This window comes from Callorhinus ursinus, unplaced genomic scaffold, assembly GCF_003265705.2.
Source record: "Callorhinus ursinus isolate GAN/ISIS: 27379988/994484 unplaced genomic scaffold, GSC_fseal_2.0 scaffold57, whole genome shotgun sequence".
Lineage (NCBI taxonomy): Eukaryota > Metazoa > Chordata > Mammalia > Carnivora > Otariidae > Callorhinus > Callorhinus ursinus.
This window is the reverse complement of record NW_027397119.1, coordinates 75,878-99,034: the sequence shown is the minus strand read 5'-3', so window position 1 is coordinate 99,034 and position 23,157 is coordinate 75,878. Positions and strand designations below refer to the sequence as shown.

The 23,157-nt window shown below is 40.0% G+C and overlaps 1 protein-coding gene and 1 long non-coding RNA gene across 11 annotated transcripts in view; one reads left to right on the top strand and one right to left on the bottom strand.

Annotated features, from left to right (window-relative positions):
• Positions 1-23,157, top strand: part of CR2 (complement C3d receptor 2) — a 112,955-nt gene that overhangs the window by 15,140 nt on the left and 74,658 nt on the right. For 7 of the 10 annotated variants that reach the window (XM_025855178.2, XM_073884445.1, XM_025855182.2 and 4 more), the window contains 18 exons: positions 416-604; positions 907-1,006; positions 1,266-1,348; positions 1,841-2,248; positions 2,771-2,947; positions 3,027-3,117; positions 3,415-3,491; positions 4,477-4,884; positions 5,511-5,687; positions 5,762-5,846; positions 6,212-6,294; positions 6,780-7,172; positions 8,225-8,410; positions 9,481-9,669; positions 10,323-10,346; positions 11,101-11,176; positions 15,769-15,877; positions 18,688-19,391. In XM_025855178.2, the coding sequence (XP_025710963.1) occupies positions 416-604; positions 907-1,006; positions 1,266-1,348; positions 1,841-2,248; positions 2,771-2,947; positions 3,027-3,117; positions 3,415-3,491; positions 4,477-4,884; positions 5,511-5,687; positions 5,762-5,846; positions 6,212-6,294; positions 6,780-7,172; positions 8,225-8,410; positions 9,481-9,669; positions 10,323-10,346; positions 11,101-11,176; positions 15,769-15,862 (2,840 nt within the window). In that variant the 3' untranslated portion in view covers positions 15,863-15,877; positions 18,688-19,391. Of the gene's footprint in view, positions 1-415; positions 605-906; positions 1,007-1,265; positions 1,349-1,840; positions 2,249-2,770; positions 2,948-3,026; positions 3,118-3,414; positions 3,492-4,476; positions 4,885-5,510; positions 5,688-5,761; positions 5,847-6,211; positions 6,295-6,779; positions 7,173-7,350; positions 8,411-9,480; positions 9,670-10,322; positions 10,347-11,100; positions 11,177-15,768; positions 15,878-18,687 lie in introns of those variants that run through there. The other 3 variants (XM_025855179.2, XM_073884451.1, XM_073884448.1) reach the window with 2 other exon arrangements.
• LOC141371116 (uncharacterized) lies at positions 5,112-23,072 on the bottom strand. The gene is made up of 3 exons (XR_012375781.1): positions 22,668-23,072; positions 11,086-11,146; positions 5,112-5,355 (listed from the first exon to the last, which is right to left on the bottom strand). It is a non-coding gene; the product is annotated as an uncharacterized lncRNA (long non-coding RNA).

Sequence of the window (23,157 nt, the reverse complement as noted above, 5' to 3'; positions counted from 1 at the left end):
GAACACATACATATATGTACTATGTTTGTATATACGTATCACATATAGGATCCCCAAAAGGTATATTACTAATGTCTGGCAGGATGGTCCCCTAAATAATAACATGCTACTTTTGGTGCAGAGAATAGGCTCTGGGTAGGAGGAGAGTATGGGTGAAAATGAACTTTTTTTGGTAATTGAAATTTTTCATAGTGTAAATATAATTCATGTAGCTAAAAATGAAAATGTACTATTTGTGGTATAAAATGTATATACTTAAGCCACACCTGTCTGATCTTTGAAAAGCTGAGTTGAAAATTAATGATGACTGGTTACCATAGATCACATGTCATATATTTGGATCTATGTAAGTCAAAATCTAGATTGTGAATGATGTATCATCTGATGGCCTTTTTCCTACTGTGTGTGTGTAAAGATTTCCCCCAGGAGTGTCCACCACTTCCGACCATCCCCAATGGATCTCACACAGGGGAGAGGGTTGGCTCCTTTGCCCCAGGATTATCTGTGACTTACACCTGTGAACCTGGTTACTTGCTTGTTGGAGAAAAGACCATTAGATGTTTGTCTTCGGGAAAGTGGAGTGCTGTTATTCCCACATGTAAAGGTACCTACATTTACAACCGATTTTTAAGAATTTGGGCTATTCTGGGGCACCTGGGTGGCTCCGTCAGGTCAGACTCTTGATTTCAGCTCTGGTTGTGATCTCAGGGTCATGAGATCGAGCCCTGAGTTGGGCTCCATGCTGAGTGTGGTGCCTGATTGAGATTCTCTCTCTCTCTCTCTCTCCCCCTCTTTGACCCCTCCCCCAACTCATGTTCTCTCTCTCAAATTAATTAATTAACTAATTAATTTAAAAAAGAATTTGGGCTATTCTGTTATTTGCTCATCTTTGGCTTATCTCCTTAGAAGCACGGTGTGAACCTCCAGGACCATTTCTCAATGGACAGATAAAGGGCCCTCCAAGTCTTCGGGTTGGTGCGACTGTGAACTTTGACTGTAACGAAGGGTGAGTGTCAGGAGGGCCTTGGAGATTTCATTCATTTGGTTTATGTGTGCATGGTGTGACCAATGACACCTGCCAAGGGTTCCTCTGTGAGAATCCGGGGAGAGCCTACAGTGAAGCTGGGAGAGAGAATGCTTATGAAAGGGGTTAAAAGGGGTTAATACACGTCAAGTAAGTGAATTTGTCTTGGATTTTAAGTGGAGGCTGTTGCTCTCAACACTCACTGCTCAATAGTCCTGAATAGATCCCCCTCTGTTGCCAGGTATCGGTTACAAGGCCAACCTTCCAGTCAGTGTGTAATTGCTGGACAGCGGGCTTCTTGGACCAGGATGCCAGTATGCAAAGGTAGGTTAGAAAACTGTGGTTTGCAGCTACTTCCCTGGTCCTTGAACAGAACAGTCAATTCTCGGCTTAACTAAAAGCTTTTGGTTCAGTCATTACTATACAGAGATCTCACATACACATCTGGAAGGGGTATGTTCTTCACTGACGCATCCTTCTGCCACCTCCTTCCTCTCTGCTTACTCAAGTGAAACAGGGTTCCTAGGCTCTTCTTTCTCTGAAAGCTCTATAGGCTTGCCAACCAGGCCAGGCACAGAAAGGGGATTGTATATTCAGTAGAAGAAATCAAAGGGTCACCCCAGTAGATATACTCAGGAATAAAGTCCTAAATCATACTTTTAAAATTATATTGCTATAGCTGCCTTGATTGATATGTTACAGATTCACATGTCACTGTCCCTGAACCTAGGAGGGAACAGTGGTACAAGCAACATCCGAGGCATTCTTTGTTTGCAGTACAACAGCAATTTTGTCATTTCTCTCTAATTTCTCTAGAAATTGTTTGCCTGCCACCTCCTTCTATTCTCAATGGAAGACATACAGGCAGCTCTTCGGGGAACTTTCCATACAGAAGCACAGTTACTTACACCTGTGACCCAGACCCAGAGAAAGGAGTGAGATATATCCTTACCGGGGAGAAGACTATCCGTTGTATCACCAATAGTCAGAAGACTGGGATCTGGAGTCACCCTGCCCCAAGCTGTGAACTTTCTAGCTCTGCCATTCAGTGTCCACCTCCCCAGATCCTAAGAGGCCAAATATCATCTGGGCAGAAAGACCAATATTCCTATAATGACACCGTGGTATTTGCTTGCTCATATGGCTTCACCCTGAAGGGCAGCAAGGCAATCCGATGTAATGCTCAAGGCACGTGGGAGCCACCAGCACCAGTCTGTGAAAAGGGTGGGTGTATTGGAATATGCTACTGATTCATTTTTTTGAAGTGTTACAGGATGGACTTATGGATTTAAGCAGGGCCTTTTCCAGTTTCTAGTCTCCTCAGTTATACTACGTATAGTGAATATAAATTATATAGGTTTCCTTAACATCTCCCCTCCACTGTTATTTCATTTTGTGGAAGTGTCCTTGGGGGAAAAGCATTAGGGATCACTAAGTTGCCTCATTCTTTAGGGAAAAAAATGTTGTTTCAATAGTAATTTTTTTAAGGGAAGTAAACAAAGCCCCTACCCCAGGGATATATCCCATTAAACACATAGGAGAGCATTCCTTAAAAAAAGAAGAGACAGGAGAAGAGTTAGAGCCCTGAGTAGGAACTGAACAAAGTCTGCAGCAGCCGAAGTGCAGAAATGAAAAACAGATGAACCACTGATGTAAAATTACCCAAAACCGAGCTACACGTTAATGATAATTTCTTTGCTTGTTTCTTTCTGTTGTTTATATAAGAAAATTTTTCTTTTCCTTTAGGGTGCCAAGCCCCTCCTACAATCCTCAATGGGCAAAAGGAAGATGGACACATGGTCCGCTTTGACCCAGGAACATCTATAAAGTACAGCTGTGACCCTGGCTATGTGCTCGTGGGGAAAGAATCCATACGTTGTACCTCTGAGGGGGTGTGGACACCCACTGCCCCCGAATGCAAAGGTGCCAGGCTTTGAATGTAGATGTTTTATGTTTTTGAGGTTGCTTTGAGCTGATTTCTCATCCAGGTCTCTTTTCTTAGTGGCAGAGTGTGAACCTATAGAAAAGCAAGTCTTTAAGAAACCCCAGGATCAATTTGTTAGACCAGATGTTAACTCTTCTTGCGACGAAGGGTGAGTGAGGGCTGTCTCAGCCTGACCCAGGTCTGGTTTATCAGGGCACACTACAAGCTCTGTTGTCTGTGTTTATCTCAAAGAGCCTTCCTTGTCACCTGTTCACAGAAGGGTTGATTGCGCTATTGTTGCGTGCGTGGAAACGCTGCCTATGTGATGAATGGATGGTGCCGATGCTGTCTACATATTTGTCCCTATTATTTCTTGTCCTAAAAGTGGTGAGTCTGCTTTGCACCAACAGCTCTGCTTAGCTTAGTGGTCACAAGATGGCAAGATGATATGACTCTTTGTCCCTAGGTACCGGTTAGGAGGGAGTGTTTATCAGAAGTGCCAAGGAGCGATTCCTTGGTTTATGGAGATTCGTCTTTGTGAAGGTGAGTAGCAAAAATGATGGAGGACCTGAAACTGTGAGATGTACCCATTTCCTGGGAGATTTCTGTTTGAGGCCATATTATGGGAATACGACTATTAGATTCTGTTCGATTAACTTTGTCAACAGTTCTAGTTGCACAGTTTTGCTGTGTTTCTGCTGTCACCTCCTTCTACTTCATAGCATGCCAATCAATTTAAATGTATTCACTTTTTGATTCTCTTTTGTGATTTAGCAGTTTAAGGATAATGAAGACAGTGAGTATATGAGCAACCATCCTTAATTTGGGGAACGCTATAGTTTAGTGGAGAGAGAGGGGATTGGTGTGGGATCTGAACTCAGATTCTGTTTCTATTGCTTCATTTGAGCTGGGGCAATTTTATGTAACTACTTGGAAATTCCAGCCTCTTACCTGGAAAGTTAAACTGAGACTCCAGACTTCAAAGTTATTAAAATTAAATGGTACTATCCCTACTTTGTAGATGAGAAAATCACCTGTCAAAAGTAGATGCTCTATTGACAGAGATTCTTGGCTAACCTATCCTATCACCTCAGCACAAGATGGTACTCAAAAAAGCTTAATTCTACCCTTCCCCGTGCCTTTTATTCACTTATTGGTTCTTTTAAAAAACAATGATTATAACTACCAACTTACTACTAGACTTCACTGCCTCACAATATGATACTGATGAACATGTTCACTTTTAACAAAGATTTCCATTAGAAAAGTCTTTGCTATGATATCTGTTTAAATCGAGTTTTACATACATAAGGAGCTTTGATGTTAACTCTTATCATCAAAATTCATCCATATCTTCCAGGAAACCTGATAACAACAGTTTCATAACCAGCTTCATTTCTCTTCTTTGGTGTCTTCATTTCTCTTCTTTGGTGTCACTTCATCTTCTCTTCTTTGGTGTCTCTTCATTTTCTCTTCTTTGGTGTCTAATACTGGAGCAAAATTCTACAGTAAATTCTCATCTCTCCAGAAATCATCTGCCCACCACCTCCTGCCATCTACAATGGGAAACACACGGGGAGTTCCTCAGGAGATATTCTATATGGAACCACGGTCACCTACACATGCAACCCTGGGCCAGAAAGCGGAGTGGAATTCAACCTCATTGGGGAGAGCACCATCCGTTGTATAAGCAATGACCAAGAGAGGGGCACCTGGAGTGGGCCTGCCCCTGTCTGTAAACTTTTCCTCCCTGCTGTTCAGTGTCCACCTGCCCAGGTTGCAAATGGATACAAGATATCTGGCAAGGATGCCCCATATTTCTACAATGACAGTGTGACATTCAAGTGTAATCATGGATTTATTTTGAAGGGCAGCCATCAGATTCGTTGCAAAGCCGATAGCACCTGGGATCCTGAAATACCAGTTTGTGAAAAAGGTAAAGACCCAATGGGGGAAAATGAGGTATTTACTTATTTATTCTTGTTTATTAGCTTGAACCCAAAACTAGAGTTGTAGAAAAAGGCAAAGGCGCACAGATTACTATCCCATTTCTTCCATTCTGTGATGGAATGTCCTATGTGTTTTTGTATGTTCTTCATGTAAATGCCCCCTTGGATTTGGGATATATTCAGGGTAGATAATGAGAGGAACTTTTTATTTTTTTTCAAGTTTTTATTTAAATTCCACTTAGTTAACATACAGTGTAATATTAGTTTTAGGTGCAGAATTTAGTGATTCAACATTTCCATACAACACCCAATGCTCATCACAAGTGCCCTTCTTAATCCCCATCACGTATTTCACCCATCCCCCACCCACCTCTCCTCTGGCAACCATCAGTTTGTTCTCTATAGTTAAGAGTCTGTTTCTTGGTTTACGAGAGGACCTTTTTAAAGGTGACTGGTTCCTGCAAAAGAGCAAAAAACATTTGGTAATTAGAGCTTCATAATTTTTGGCTTAAAAGTTTCAGATTGTCTGCTGTCAAATGTTGTATACTTAATGTTCTTGAGTATATATTTCTTTTTTTCTTGTTGGTATTTATGTGGGGAGTTTTCTCTTCAGGCTGCCAGCCACCTTTTGGGCTCCAGCATGGTCAGCATACAGGTGGAAATAGGGTCCTCTTTGTCTCTGGGATGACTGTAGACTACACCTGTGACCCTGGCTACTTGCTTGTGGGAAACAAATCCATTCACTGTATGCCTTCAGGAAATTGGAGTCCTTCTACCCCTCGGTGTGAAGGTACTTTCAGTTGCAGAGTTGTTTTTCTCTATGATATCAGGCATGCATAAATAATTCAAACTTTGCTCTTCTAGAAGCACCATGTCAGCCTGTGAGAGATTTTCAAGAGCCTCCCATTCATTCACATGTGATACCAGTCAATATATCCTGTCAAGATGGGTAAGTATGAGATGGTCCATTCTGAAAAGGGGTCTCCACCTCATTTTGTACATTAATTCTGTCCTCAGCTTGTCTTAGTGACTCCCTCTAGAGGTCTCTCATTGTCACACTCACAGGGAATATGAGGTTCCAAAGGTCTAATTAAGTTAATTTCTCTGACTTTTCAGTCCTTTCTTGACATGGAAATGACTTTGCTATGGAAAACTCTATGTCTAAAGTAGTTTTCTTACTTGGAGGGTCAAGAGTTTTAGCTCCTTGTCTGCTAAAGCTCTTATTTAGAAGTGCCCTTGTATCTGTGGTTTGAGGAAGCTAGGTTGCAGAGATGTGATACTGGGAAGAGGAAATGCATTACATTCTCTCTGTAGGTACCGGTTGACAGGACATACTTATCAGAAGTGTCAAGATGCTGAGAATAGGGTTTGGTTCCAAAAGATTCCACTTTGTAAAGGTAAGTTAGAAAAAAAAATTGTCATTGGGGTAGTAAGAGGTTAGAGAGGGAAGGCCACTGAAGAACTAGCCTTATAACTACCTCAATAGTCTATGTGTTCTGTCTCATTGTACATAAGACAAATCTTTCCGTGTTTGGTCAGCACTGGCACTGGGAAAAAAAAGTGGTCAAGTAGGAACTGAGTGTTTACTATATATCTGCTCAAGATTTAAGAAAAAACTATATATATGGCCTTTATTTCTAGTTTATGGGAACATAGCTATATTTATTCCTCTCATAATACTTTGTTTTCTGAATTTTTTTGGAATGAGTATGTATAATTTAATAACGCTGTTTTAAAGGAAGTATCACCTGGGTTCTAAAAATCTAAATTCTTGTATGGTTACATGCAGTACAAGCAGTTGCCTAGTTTCCTTTGTGCCTGACTGAAGACTGTCCACCTTGGTGTGCTAGCTGAAGCAGAATTTCCTAAATCTCTTCTGCAGTAATTCACTGTCAGCCTCCACCCATGATTGACCATGGAAGGCCCAGGGGCGTGATGGCAGAACCCTTTCTATATGGAAATGAAGTCTCTTATGAATGTGACCAAGGATTCTCTCTTCTGGGAGAGAAAAATATACGATGCATAAGTGATTCTGAAGGACATGGATCTTGGACTGGACCTTCCCCAAAGTGCTTAAAATCTCTGCCTGTGATTCACTGCCCTAGCCCAGAAGTCAAACATGGGTACAAGCTCAACAAAACTCGTTCCTCATATTCCCACAATGACACAGTGTATGTCGCCTGCAATCCTGGCTTCATCATGAATGGCAGTCACGTGATTAGGTGTCATACCAATAACAAATGGGTGCCAGGTGTACCGACTTGTATCAAAAAGGGTAAGACATTTTAAGGAATAAGGGATGGGGTGTTGCCCAGAATGAAGAAAAAGGGCTTTGAAATTGCACTGACCATTCAAACTACAGAAAAGCATGTAAAAGTGAAGGCAATCACATTGTTTTACAAGATACCTGCCTTGTCTTCTCATCTGATTTTTTTTATCCCTTCCCTTTCTAGGTATGCTGAGCAAAAGTACATGAGAAGATAATGGTTAACTTCCAAACTGATGGAGTCTCTAAAATTTATTCTTTTTACTAATTTATAATTTAAAAAAACACTCATACTTTTGGGGAGGGCAAGTGTTTGGCAATAATATTGCTTGATAATTTGATATTTAAGGCTGTGAAACCAGCCAGAAAGAGAACTTTGGGTTTGTGGAGATGAATGTTGCCCTTCAAACCCATCGAATTGTCTTTCTTGTCATTATGGTTGTCACTCAGCAGTTATTCCTGTCAGTAACTATCTACAACAGAGGCTGCCAATCGGTGCCCCAAGAACTGAATTCAGCTCACCAGAATGGTTTTCTTTGGCTAGCACAGTAGTCTCATCCTAAGTGAAACCCATCCGCACAGCCCAAGATAAACAGTGAATGAGTAATACAGTGAGGACCCCTTTGCTTTCCTGAAAGACACCTGTATCTTGAACCAGGCAATGGATGTCATTTTTAGGACAGATGCTCTCTGATTTGTCATATCTGGTGGCTTCACTTCCTGGTTCCAGAAGGCATTGGAGTGTAAGACCCCTAAACTATACCCCTTCGCTATTGAAAGGGAAAAGAAAAGAATACTATTACCTGATAGATTACAATCGTGGGCCACGACCATTGATGTTTCATTATGCTACTTTTGACATTTCTTCAGATCTCATATGATATATGTAGGTGATGCAAATTTCTGTCCAGTGCTACTTGGTTTAGGTGGAATGAATATTTCTTGTTACCAATTAGTTGGCTTGTTTCCTACCTTCTTTCAGTATTGCTGTCACCCACAGATAGTGTTGGCTATATGTTCCTTTGTGCTAAATTAAAGATCCTTTTTTATTGGTGTCTAAGCTTCCTTAGGATGTCAACCTCCACTTAAGATACCCAACGGGAATCATACCGGTGGAGATATAGTTCGATTTTCTCCTGGAATGTCAATCCTATACAGCTGTGACCAAGGCTACCTGCTTGTGGGAGAAGCACTCCTTCTTTGCACACATGAGGGAACCTGGAGCCAATCTGCCCCTTATTGTAAAGGTGTGGTGTCTATTATTCTCCTGGTTTTTTTTATTCAACTGTCTCTGAAATAGATATTCAGTTAGGTATTTCAACTTAAAATAACCAAATAAATGCATTAATTGGATCATTTAATTAAATGCATTTCATTGGATTGATTCAATTGGATGAATACATTAATTAGTCTAAATACCACAAAATAAGCTACACCCTAAGTCATTTTTTTCTTATCTGAGGGGTGATCACTTATGTAGCCCTTTAAATATAGAAAATTGAAGTACTTATACCAATTAAACAACTAAAGTGCAGGTTGAATTAACCTGTGGTTGTAGTTATGATAAGAGTGCATTTGACAAAATACTGATAAAAAGCACATGATCATGTCAGTATATTTCCTCTACGTGGTGGTGGAATTAGGGGTATATTTTTTTATAAAAGCTTCAGAATTTCATTTTCATTAACATAAACACTGCATATGAAATAGGAAGAGTGAGCTAATATCTAATATTTGTCAAGCACTTTTTACTAAATGCCAGAAATTGCGCATAACATCTTACGTGCGTTATCTCATTAATCTTCCTGAGAACCAGATGAAGTTGGTGCCATTATTATTCCTATATGACAGATGAGGTCTCGGTAGAGTGGAGAGATTTGTAACCGACCCAAAGTCACATAGCTGGGAAGTCCTAGAGTCATGATTCAAATCCCAAACCTCCCGCTATTGCCCCCTATGGTGTGAGATGAAAGGAGAAATGAGGAAGTATGTTCCATATGGACAATTATAGAATAACAGTGGAACAGATGAAACAGTCATTAAGAATTCTTAATATCACCCATTCAGCCTTTACCATTTCTCTAAGAGGCCATTAAAATTATCCAACATTATTAGTTTAGAAACTAAAGCCCAAAGAAGGAAAATAATCTGGCTTAAATTACCTAGAGGTAATTGAGATGGATGGTTGACACAGAGGCTTTCCTTACTGAGAATGAACCAAGTTGGTTTCGTAAACCTTTCCATTCAGGGCAGTATCTACTTCCTTGAGAAAAGGCTAAAATATGACCCAGCTTCAATGAGCTTTCTTTCATTTCAGAGGTAAACTGTAGCTCCCCAGAGTATATGAATGGAATCCAGAAGGGGCTGGAGCCTGGGAAAATGTATCAGTATGGTGTGATCGTCACTTTGGAGTGTGAAGAGGGTTATACCCTGGAAGGCAGTCCCCAGAGCCAGTGTCAGGATGATCAGGGATGGAACCCGCCCCTGGCTGTCTGCAAATCACCGGGTAACAGCAAAAGGCTACTGTGCTCATACTTGTCTCACTGGAGAGAAGAAGAGTGAGGAGTATCCATCAATGTTAGGGACTTCTAGGTTTTAAATTGATGTGGGTCTGTGACCAGTGCTACAGTAACAGACGAATTTGAAGTTAGTGGTCTATTCTAGAAAAAGCAAAACTTTCTGAGGATGAGGGAAGTAAAGAAGAAAATAAAGGGAGAGGAGTACCAACCTACAAGATGCAGAACTAACAACCTTACATTTTGAAAGGAGTTGTTACTGAGATTTCTCTTGCTGAATCTTGGATTTATAAGTACTTAACCAATTTGACAGGGACCTCCAAAAAATATGCTGAACAACCTATTGTAACAGTTACTACTTGCATTCTAGCCTGAGAAATCTCTGATTATAAAGTTGAGTATATTGGCTTTTTTCATTCATGAACTACCCCAACTTACTGTGTTATTTTTTTAAACATCCAGTGAATTGTTACATAAAAAATGAAGGAAGAGTGCATACAATGCAGGGTCCCAATACATCTTTTTAAGTAGATTTTGAGAGAAAGGAGCTGAGTGTTATCTTTGGGGATATTACCATGGGACTTTGGGCTGCACTGAAGTATGCAACTAGACTAATATTTTTGTGATTTTGTATTCTCCTTAGCTTCACTTGCTCCTCTTCTTAGTGGTAAGTTTTCTTAAATATTTGAATTAAATTTCTAATGATGTTTTAGAAAATATATATATATATACATATATATATATATACATATATATATATATATATATATATATATATACACACACACACATGAAATTTGAGGCCCTATATCCTGCCTGTTATTTTCGTTTTTCACTTTAACTCCTAGGAAATTATCCTTTTTGGTGTCTTAAAGCTCTTTTAATACGTACTTCATATTACAAGCTGACACTTTTGGATAGAGTTGAATAAATAATTTAAAAAGCCAACTATTCCCAGTTTTTCTATTGAAAGTTGAGTTTATATTAACTTTTGATCTTTTGCATGATTTGGTACTATCAAACAGGCTGACTTATTCTGCAACAGCAAAATATATTTTCCAACTGAGAATTAAATGTTGTTATGCCAAGTCGTGGGAACCTTGTGTCCTGAGCTCCTAATATCACCCCAGTAACAAGAATATTATTAATTAAATTGAAAGAAACAGAAAAGTTCAACAGAAACTTGACTGGAGCCCTGTGGTCAAATGCTTGGTGCTTTAGATTAAAGGTGGACTGGATTGAATCGGAAAAAAATTAAGCCCAAGTATGATTATTTAGGAATGTAACATTATATGGCTAACAAAGGATAAGTATAAAGTCCCATAACAATTTCCCCACCACTAGGAATAGCCCCACAATTACTTCAAAACAACATAGGTCACAATTGTCTGGCATTTGATACTTGCTGTTTTGTTTTCTAGGTCTTTCTGCAGGTTCACTTCTTCTTGTATTCTTGATTGGTGTCACCTTATACACAATATTAAAACACAGAGAATGGTAAGTTCAGTGCATGCTTGACCAAACGGCACAAAAGGTTTTGGCTTCTTGCCTGAAACTAAACTCAGAAGCACAAGTCATATGACATGAACATTGTAGTGTGGAGTAAGAGATCTTGTGCCATATAGAAGGAAGCCCTCTCTGTGAGAACTTAAAAAATATCAAGCACTTATTTTATTTGAATGATGTTTATTCAGATGATATATATTAAAAAATCTAGAAAATTAAAATTTTAAAAAGCCCAGTGGTAACAACTGCAGATATTTTGTTATATTCCTATCTGATCTTATATTCCTTCTCTTTTTCTCTTTTTAACTGAAATTTTGACATGATAGTCCCCTGCTTTAATTTCTTTAATTTGGCTTTTGTCTCTTGTGTCTCTATATTATGTTTTCTTTTTAATTATGTAATAGTATATTGTTCTATGTAATTCTGTATCGTGGAAATTTTAGGTTGCCTCCACATTTATTTTGATAATAAATAAAGATACAAGAGACACCTTTGAATAAAACTTTTTCCACATTTACTTATTTCTGTAGCATAAATGTCTAGAATTACTAAGGGTAAGAGTATGAACATTTAAGATGCCTAATCAGTATTGCCAAAGGACTTTCCAGAAAGTATGTTCTAACTTGACCATATGTCAAATAGTTAATATATTTTGAGATGTTGTGTTTCTGGACTTCTTTTCCAGCTGTATTGATTTGTCCTCCCATCACAAATTACTTTGTGTTTAATTACTATAGCTTTCTACGATTATATGGTAGGTCAAGAATTCCTTTGCTATAATTTTTTAGGATTTTCCTTTCTATTCTCTTTTGTTTGTTCTTATCAGGTGATTTTTAGATCATTTGGCATTTCCAAAAACCATATGTTGTGATTGTGTGTAAGTCTATAGATTAGTCTGTGAGAAACTGACATCCTTTCTGTAATGTGTTCCCATTCAGAAACATCCAAGGCCTTTCTATTTGTTGAAGTAATCTCTTCTCTCACTTGGTTGTTGTTTTCATGACTACTTAAGTATATTACTAGGTTTCTATGTTTTGTTATGTTTTATTCAGAAATAAGATATACTTTTCTTTTTTTAACATTAATTTTTTAAAATTATTTATTTATTTATTTGACAGAGAGAGCACAAGCAGGGGGAGGGGCAGAGGGAGAGGGAGAAGCAAGCTCCTCGCTGAGCAGGGAGCCTGACACAGGGCTCCATCCCAGGATCCTGGGATCATGACCCAAGCCGAAGGCAGACACTTAATGACTGAGCCACCCGGGAGCCCCTAACATTAATTTTCTAAGTATTTTAATCTAGAGGGGTGCCTGGGTGGCACAGTCATTAAGTATCTGCCTTCGGCTTAGGTCATGATCCTAGGGTCCTGGGATCGAGTCCCACATTGGGCTCCCTGCTCTGCGGGAAGCCTGCTTCTCCCTCTCCCACTCCCCCTACTTGTGTTCCCTCTCTCACTGTGTCTCTCTCTGTCAAATAAATAAAATCTTAAAAAAAAAAACACAACATTTTAATCTATAAAGTAATTTTGCCATAGTAGGTTATGTGATATTTGGTGGGTACACAAAGCAAGTGGTCAAGTAACGGGGAATTTTGATCAGAAAAAAAATTTCATAGTGAAGGAAATCTTTCAAGCAAGCCTCAAGAGTTTGTAGACAAGGAGAAAAAGGCATTCCAAGTGGAAGGAGCAGTTTGAGGCTTGTCTTTCCATCAGGTATTATAGGAACTACGTAAGCAATTTGACATAACTGTGTGTGATGGTGCCTGAAGGAGAGGGTAACATAGATTTAGGTATAGGGATGGCCTAAAAGACCCCTCTGACCCATAAACCCTTTGTCAGAATATTCTGATAAGTGCAAAGGATACCATTTTAGCAAATGAGACCATCAGGAAACAGCCTGGGAGTGTTTTGTGTGCATAGGTTCTTGAATCTCTGCACGTGCTAGTGTTAGAGAAGATGATCAGGTGAAGCCTTACCAAGTCTCAGGTAACTTCCAGTGGGAGATGACCAAGTCATGTCACCCCAGACATGTCACCCATAAATGCCAGCAAAATTACTTTATTTTTTTTTCACCAGCAAAATTACTTTAACATGCCAAGTCACCTGGCTCGTGCCATCAATGCCATCTGTTACATTGTTCATAGTTGTGAAACGCCTGGTGTAGACATTGGACACGAAGGGGTTATATTGAAACTACGTCATGATGGCACCTGTGAACCTGAGGCATTTGTTCTAAGCCCCCCAGACCTGGGCACCTCGGTTCACAGGTGCCATCACAGTTGTGTCAAATTGCTTATGTAGTTCTTATAATTTAAGGGTCTTAGAAGGGTCTACAATTGTGATATACTTTACACTGTAGTGTGGACCAGAAGATGTACCACATAACCCTTGTTGTGTGAATGACTTCAGGAAAAAACGGGTGTTCTATGACCAAATAACATTGGGAAGTACTACATGCTGTATTTTTCTCATGAAGAGTCACAGTGACCAAGAACATATTTAAAGTCCTATAATAAAGAAGCCTGTTTAATTTTATTTTTAAACCAGAGTTCCCCAAACTAATTGGACCGCAGAACTCTTTTTCTCCTATAATGCTTTCACATCCCAGGGAACTAATGTTTCATTTAACAGTCCCTGGGAAGTCTAGAAAGATGGGCAGGAGCTAGATCATCAAAAGCCTTGCATGCCATGACAAGGAGTTGGGGTTTATCCTGTAGGATCTTGAGCAAGGTAATAATATGTTCAGATAGGCATTTTCATCAGGACAGGCAAGACTGGGTTTTCAACCAAAGCAGTAGTGGTGGGGATTGAGAGGTATCTTCACTATTTAGAAGAGAGGATCTCCAGGATTTAATGACTTGCCAAATGCTGGGAGAAGGGGCGAAAAGAATCACTTGTGTGGAGGGGATCCAGTGGTTCACCAAAAGAGAGGGGCAGTTTTGTGGAGAAATATAAATTCAGTTCTGCCCTATTACTTTGGGGTACCCACAATATAGGACTCAAGAGAGAGGCCTGGACTCAGGCAACATTTAACTCACATTTGAAGCCTTGGGACCAAGAAGAACAAAAATGCTAAGAATAGGGATGAGAACAGGTCTCAGAAGGCCAGTAATGCTTACAAGGGAGGAGAGGAAGAAATAGTCGGAAGTAGGAGGAGAACTAGGAAAGAGGAGTTTCAGAGAATCCAAGGGAGAAGAGAGTCTTAAGAAAAGAAAATAGGGATGTCATTTACATGGCTTTCCTCACGGGAAGTCAGAAGATAATTTTAGCTGAGTTACTAGAAATTTAGAAAGTGTGGTCTCTATCTCTTTCCTTCATGCTACTAAGTTTGTTATCAGAGGATTACACATGTAGGAAAATTGGCAAACCTTAGGAATGCCTATGAACTCAAATAATTTGATGTTCCTGGCAGATTATTAAGTTTATGAATATATCAAATACTCTATTTAAGTGCCTCCATTGATACAAACCAAACACATACGTTAAGCTACATTCCTAAGCTTGACTCACTTATTTTATTTCCAATTTGTAACTGACTTCAATTTATTTTCTGATAGTTGATATAGACATTTGAGCTGCCTTAAATATTTCTGTAAATGAGATGAGTAATCAATCACTTAGAAATTTTGTCTAAGTAACAAAATATTTTTAAAAGCCACCCAGACATTTGAGAGACACCACTCTTAACGTACACCACTTACAACACACCTATAAGCTGACCTCTTAAATATGGTATGAGTGACATGCTCTAAGTACCTTTAGCAGAAATCTTTCTTATTCAGTAATTTTGTAATACCTTATTCCAGAGTTCTACGTGATAGTGTAATCTCATTTTATTGTCTTTTGCTAATTTTGGCTAAGCGGTTTTAGAAGCACAGTAAAGCATATGGGCTTTCTTTTTTTTTTTTAAAGATTTTATTTATTTATTTGACAGAGAGAGACACAGTGAGAGAGGGAACACAAGCAGGGGGAGTGGGAGAGGGAGAAGCAGGCTTCCCGCCGAGCGGAGAGCTCGATGTGGGGCTCGATCCCAGGACCCTGGGATCATGACCTGAGCCATAGGCAGATGCTTAATGAATGAGCCACCCAGGAACCCCAAGCATATGGTCTTTCAATGAATAAAAGTAAAATTGTCCTCTTAAAAATTATTTCAAGCTTTTAGTGCTATAAGACTATGTAAGGATTCTGAATTTAACATCAAATATAAAAACTTCCTTTTAAGTTAGATTGAAAGACTGTCCCAAAAAAGGTAAATTTACGGTCATATCCTAAAATAAAAGCTTCTTTTTATTTTTCAAACTGAGGGTCATGGTTATAAGTCATTGAAGGTTCCAGATCTGAGGTAAAGCTACCTACTATCAACTTCTGACTTGGACACTTGGCATCCTAGTAAATTATTTTTATGGGCCTTTCCAAATAATAGGGGTTATAGCAATTATCTCATGTGATACTTAGGACAACAAAATGAATCCTTCATGAAAAGCATTTATCATGTGATGGGAATTATGGAAAATAAACAACTGTGACATGTTTGTAGTAATCATGGGCAATGAGTAAAGAGTTTACTTTTTTTCTTCTTCCATTTAGCAATTATTCTACAAATCAAATCCCTCAAGAAGGAGATCTTCATTTAGAAACACGGGAAGTATATTCTATTGATCCATACAACCCAGCAAGCTAATCAGAAGACAAACTGGTATCTAATGAAATTGAAATATTTTTATTCATTTCTGTGTCAAAATGTCTTCAATTTATATTTATCAATTTCATAGTGCTAAATAAGTATGGCTCTATTGCACACATCTTTAGTAATCATGCACAGAAATTGCTAACTTATCTACTTCATATTGCCAATTAATGCTCCTGTTTTTTTTAATTCATTCATCCATTCAGCAAATACTAATACATATCATAATAATTAAGAATAAAAAAAGATGAGAGAAATATTTTGAAGAGAAATAAAGCAGAAAAAGGAGCTAGAGCATGGTAGTTGGAAGAGAAGTTCTCACTAAGAAAATGACATTTGAGCAAAGACTAGAATGAAGGAAGGAGCTAGCCTTATTGGTGGTGGAAGAACATTCCAGAAAGAACAGCAGGTGCAGAGATCATAAGGTGGTGTGTGCCTGCTGTGTTGGAAGCACAGCAAGGAGACCAGTGTGGCCTAGTATGGACTGACCAAGGGAGAGAGAGGTAGGGATGAAGTCAGAGAGGTAAGGGGAGGGCAGGGGGAGGTTCATCATATAGAGTATGCTAGGTCATTGTAATGAACTTAGGGTGTATTCTGAGATGGAAACCAAATGGAGGGTTTTAGGCAGAGAAGAGAATGATCACCTTAACTGCTGTGTGAAGAAGTGAGTGTATGAAGCCAATGGTGGAAGCTGGGGAGCCAATGAGGACTTTATCACAATAATCTAGGTAAGAAGTTGTGAGTGGCTACCAGCAGGCTGGCGAGAAGAGGTCAGCTTCTGCGTGTATTTTTAAGATAGTGACAAGAGGGTTTGCTGACAGTTTGTAAGGCAGAAAGCAGTGATGATGGCAGGGTTTTTTGGCCTGCTGACCAGAAGGATGGAATTGTCATTAATTAGGATGACTGACAATGTGAAAAGGCAGGATTAGGGAGAAAAACCAGGAGTTTCACTTTGGAGATGTTAGAAATGAGGTATCTAATAGGCATCCAAAGAGAAATATCAAGAAGGCAACTGGGTATACAAGTCTATGTCAGAGAATAGGTCCAGGCTGAAGACATAGATATAGGCCTTGTCAGCTTATGGATGTATGTAATAATGAGATCAAATAAGATGAGCAAGGGGATGAGAAGGGCTAGGGAAAAGTCCATGTGCCAGGCCTTGGCTTCTTCCACATCAGGAGTCATGGAGTATGACAGGGAACCAACCAAGGGGTGAAGAAGCAGCCTCTGATACAGGGGCAAAACCCGAGAGCATGGTGTGGTAGAAATCCTGTGAAGGAAGAAGTTTAAGGAAGAGGGAGTGATCAACTCTGTCAAATACTGCTGATGGATCAAGAGCAGTAGTGAATACTGACCACTGTGTATAGCAGCACAGAATTTGTTGGCGAACTTGACAAGAACCATTTTGGTGAAGAGGAAGGAGGCAAACTCCTGATTGAAGTCAGCTTAAGAGAGAATGAAAGGAGATAAATTGGAGTTCTCAACTACAGACACCTCTTTTAAGGAGGTTTTCTACAAAGAGGCACAGGTAGAGGGAACAGATGACAAGACTAAGAGGTAGGTCCAAAGAACTCTTCATTAAGAATGGAGACAGCCCCCAGGCTGCCATTTCCATATGCTGATGAGAATGATCTAGCAGGAAGGGGGAAATGATGATAGGAATGAAAAGGAAGAATCACTGGAGCAACATGAGGGTAAGCAAGAAGGGAGCGGATCAGACGCTCCAGTTGTGGGGGCAGAGCTTAGATTAGAGTGTGGCCTCCTTAGCAAGAGAGAAGGCAGAAGATGCAGGTGTAGACAAAGGCAGGTGGGGAGCCGTGACGGCAAATGCATGTGTGGAAGGTCTCTTCTGACAATTCTGTTTTCTCAGTGGCTAGAAAGCAAAACAATCACCTGAGAGGAAGATCGGGAAAGGAGATGGTAGGGATTTAAGGAGAAAGGAGAAGGCACTAAACTCACCATGAGGGTTGAAGACTGAATGATGAGGAGTATAGAAAACCTGACAGGCAACATGAAGGGTCCCCCTGAGGTCCCCAGAAGGAGTGGGAGTGAGCCTTTGGAGGTTTGCCATGCCCAGCGTTGTGCTGAACGTCCCTCCTGCCTTATCTCAGTTAGCCCTCACTACCGCAATGAGAGGTATTAGCCCAAGGTGAGCATATAACATCCAAGATGAGAAAACCAAAGCTAACATATTGGCCACAGTCTCAGAATCAGTAATAGGCAAAGGTTTGAATTCAAGCTCGAATCTGCCTTCAAACTGCTTTCTCCTACATAGTCTATAGAATATAAAGATACCACCGCTGCCCTCCTGGAAATCATTTTAGTACAAAAAAAAAAAAATAGACATATACATGTCGTAGTGTAAGAATAAGTACCACAAACAAGATACAGAAAAACTGCCGTGGTCGCTGAGGAAGAAAAGATCACCTGGTGCTGGGGAGTCATGAAAAAGTGAAAGGGAACAGGGGAGACTCGGCCAGAGTGATGTCTAAACCCAAACCGCTGGGGGATCCAAAGTAACGCTAGTACATAAATATTTGTTGAATGAATGCATGAATAAGAATGTGACTCTTGCTTTGATTTCTCCCTCATTTATTATTCTTCATATTTATCAATATAAACTTTATTATTTGCTTCAGATCGTGTTATCTGAAGAAAGGGGCCTCTTAATAGAATGATATCTTCTAAGAGGCTCTATGCTCTATTGGTTACAGCACTTAGAGTTGGTACATAGAGAACGTGAACGCTCTCATTATTTAGACTTTGAGTTGCGCCCCTGCTCTTCATGCTGCCTCCTGAACAGAAATTCTCTTTTTCAGTGTGCCTTCTTGTTTGGATCCAACTGAACATCGGTTGGGAAGAAACCATTTTAATTTCAACAAGTCTATGTGTATGGTCTCAGCATCAGTGAAATGACTTCATAAGCTAGAACTTCCCATATGCACTTATTCTCAAGCAGAACAAAGAAAGTTTGCTTAATAATAAAGATGGAAGCCCAGTTTCACTGCCACATGTTCTTCAAGGACTTTTTGAAGCCCCACCTGCCATGTGCCCGGCACCAGGCTATAGCTATAAACACATAACTCCAAAAGTATCATCATTTTAAGGAAGGCAGTAGAAAGAGCTGTCATCTTTATCTCGACTCTTCTTTTGCAATCAGCATACTTACTGTTATCATATACCTCTGGTCATAGTGTGGTTTTAATTATTTAAGCCAAGTAGAGAGCATTTCATGTAGTTATGATGGGCATACTTTTGTTGAGAAATCTAATTTTATATTAATCGTAGCATCTTGCTCTCATATGGTTAAACATTTCACTTTTATTTCCACTTGGTTTGAGGGGGTTTCTCCGCACAATTTTTTTTTTCATTATGGGAGTCAAGTTTTAATTGTACGGTTTTGGTGTACAAATTCAGGCTTTGGATATTTCCTTGGCAGTTCTGGCAGAGCTTTGGTTCCTTTAAAAATGTGTATAGTAGTCACTCAAATAAATTTTATCTTTTAACAAAAACACTTGCCTTATATGATTTTTTTTCTCCTAGAGTCAATGAACTCTTGTCTTAGGGTTTTTACTTTTATGTTTTTATTTTAATTCCATTTAATTCCTGATTTAACATTTATGCATTCTGGATCTCACCACTTTGTTGTTTTAGCCAATTCTCAACCCACAAACTCAGTTCCCTCATCCTCAAGCTTTTCTCCAGCCAACACCTTTCCCCAGCCCTCTCCCACCACCCTCGAAATCCAGCTGCCAATTTTACTTGTTCTACCATTTATACTTATTGAGAAAATAAAATCTTACTCACTGGCTACCACAAATTTCTCTCACCATCTTCTCCTAGACTATGCTGTTTGGCATCTTTGGGTTTTTAAAATATATATAGAACATAAAATTTACCATCTTAACCATTTTTAAGTGTACAGTTCAGAAGTGTTAGGTATATTCATATTGTTGTCCAACAGATTTCCAGAACTTTCTCATCTTACAAAGTGGGAATGTTATATCCATTAAACAGTAACTCTACATTCCCCTCTCCCTGCAGCCCCCACCTAGCAACCACCATTCTACTTTGTTTCTATGAACTTGACTACTTTAGATACCTCATATATGTGGAATCATACAGTGTTTGTCCTATGACTGGTTTATATCACTTAGTATAATGCCCTCAAGGTTCCTCCATGTTGTAGCATGTGGAAGAATTTCCTTCCTTTGTCAGGCTGAATACTACTTCACTGCATGTATAGAACACATTTAGTTCATTCATCTGTCACTGGACATGTGGGTTGTTTGCACTTCATGGCTATTGTGCATAATGCTGCTATGAACAATGTTGTGCAAATAGCTTTTCATGACATTGCTTTCAATCCTTTCGGAGACATGGGGCGCCTGGGTGGCTCAGATGGTTAAGCGTCTGCCTTCGGCTCAGGTCAAGATCCCAGGGTCCTGGGATCGAGTCCCGCATCGGGCTCCCTGCTCCTTGGGAGCCTGCTTCTCCCTCTGCCTCTCTCTCTCTCTCTCTCTCTGTCTCTCATGAATAAATAAATAAATAATCTTCAATCCTTTTGGAGACATACCCAGCAGTGGGATGCTGTTCAGAATCTTCTATTCATTCATAATCAGTACTGTTTTCATTCCTCTAAATTAATCTGTTTGTTCACCTCGAGCTATCTACTCCATCCTACTTTCATCTCTATTCTCCTTCCTTCTCTTAGCAGACGATGAAAACATCACAGGGTAACTCACGCAACATCCTCTCCCTCCCCTACTGTCGCTTCACCCAAATACACCCGCCTCCACCCTGTATAGTTTCCTTAGCTTCTGTGAGCCTGGGGACTGTGACAGGGCTAACAGCAGAGAAGGCTGTTGTGAGCCAGGAACTAGACTTCCAAGGAATGATGGGAGAAAGCAAATGTCAGGAGATCGCTGCAAAAGAAGTAGTAATGAGTGTGTGTTCTGATAGCATGTGATGTGAGGCTGGGGAGTCGGACCTTCTATTCCCTTTTCCTCAGCCTATTATGCTCTGGCTTCTCCTTCCATTTCTCTCTGGAGAATAACTTAAAAGGACAATATCAGATCTTTGAGAGATTGGTATTGGATAAATTAAAGAGATGTGGTAAGGGATATGATCAAAGTAAATATTTCTTGCAACAGAGTCTTGTGAGAGAGGCTCGTGGAAACTACTGGAAAATGAGAAACATACCTGGCCTTTGGAGCACTGCCCTTTCTTTACTAGTGAGGATAGGAGCTGAGACCTGAGTATGAGGGACAAATGAAGTAAAACCATATTCTAGAATGTTTGTGTGAGCTGAGGCTATACACGCTGAGTGGTAGAGGTTTGCTGGATTGTGGTCTCCATTAATGAAGCTGCACTGAGGAGAGGGAGAGTAGTTCTCCACCTTGAGCATCTTTTCCCCACCATGAATCATAGCTATGCACGGAGGAGAAAAGGGCTCACACGTTTACTAAAATATCTGTTATGATACCTTCCCGCCCCTTCCCTTCCTCTCCTCTCTACAGCATGTGACATTTGCAATTACTCCTCTCCACACAGCTCATTACAACTCTTGCTGTTTACACACAACTGACTCTGGTTTTATCTAATTTTTAAATCTGGGGTCCTTATCTTAGGGGCCACAGACCTCCAAAGGTTCATGGCTAGAACTAGATTTCAGTATAAGCCGTTTCCTTTGTGATCCTAGGTACTCTATTTTATGCATTAACAAATTAATTCTGAGAAGGGGTCCATAGGCTTGACCAAAGGAGCAAAGGGGTCCACCATACACAAAAATATTAAAAATCCATGAACCACATCCAAATGTTTCCATCCTGATCTTCCTATCATTTATTCTACATGTTCTCACTTAACAGTTCCTGAGATTTTGACTCTCTTCCACCCATTTCCTTTTCAAAGGGCCTATTGTTTGACTTTTCTGGAAGTCCAGTTTCATAATCAACAAACTATATTCCCAATCTTTTCCTAGAATATTCCCATACCTCCCTAGCTCTCACTAAATCTCCACCTGTCTCATGCCCAAGTCTTTCTCAGTTAAAAAAAAAAAAAAAGTCCTTTGACACTCTCCCTTGCTCAAGTGACCCTCTCTCTCTCTCATATGTTTCTTATTGTAACAAGTTACCTTGTAGCCAAAAATGACTCAGATTTATTCTTTTACAAGCCTGGAGGTCACAAGTCCAAAATGAATCTTACAGGGCTAAAACCGAGGTATTGGCAGGACTGGTTCATTCTGAAGGCCCCAGGGAGAATCTGTCCCTTGCCTCTTCCAGCTTGTAGAGGTGGCTGTCATTCCTTGGCTCGTGGCAGCAAGTCCCCAATCTCACCTTCAGTTACTACCTTCTCCCACTCTGATCTAGTGCCTCCCTCCATAAGGCCCTCTCTGATTACACTGCCCACCCAGATAATCCAGGATCATCTCCCATCTCAAAATCCTTAATTTAATCACATCTACAAAACCCCTGTTGCCACGGAAGATAACATAGTCACTGGCCTGGGAATTAGGATGTGGACATCTTCGGGGGCCATTATTCAGCCTACCACACACACCCCCATTTCTCTCATCCTTGAATGCTTAACCCCCTGCTCCAAATTTTTTTATTTCAGTAAATAGCACCATCATTCATTTTGAATCCCGAGGCTCACTACTGCTTCCTTTCTTTTCCTCACCACTAACTTTAAGAAAGGAAGTAACCAAAATCCAATGCATGAATAAGTTTTGTTCATTCTGTCTCCGACTTCTTAATTGTCCACTTAATCTCCAGTCAAAGCCACCATCAAATCTCACCTGGATGATGGCAAAATCTCTTTGCTGGTCAGCCCCATTCACTGTTGCCTTATTCCAATCCAGTCTCCCCGTAGTACAGACAACTCTATTTTTAAAATGGAAATCTGATTAAGTCACTCTGTTTTAAATTTTTTTTCCCCAATGGCTTGGTATATCTCAATTCAATATAAAGGAATTGGTTCTTCATATCTTCTATACACTGAATTGTAGCTTTAACGCAGAATTGTGGCTTTAACGCAGAAAGCAGGCATTTCGTTCGCTGACCTACCCACGCGGATTCCTGCAAAGGGGAAAAGTCACGCAGGGGCGTTTGAAAGCTGAGCTGGAAGAATCCACCGCCTTTATCCCGAGCCGCCCGTCCTCCGCGCGGACTATATCAAGGAGACGAAGCATCGCCAAATTTAGCTCCTGTAGACGGGTCCCTAAGGTGGTCGGTGGGAGCCAGATTCGCTGGAAACAATGCAAATTAGGAGTAAACAAGACCTCGCCT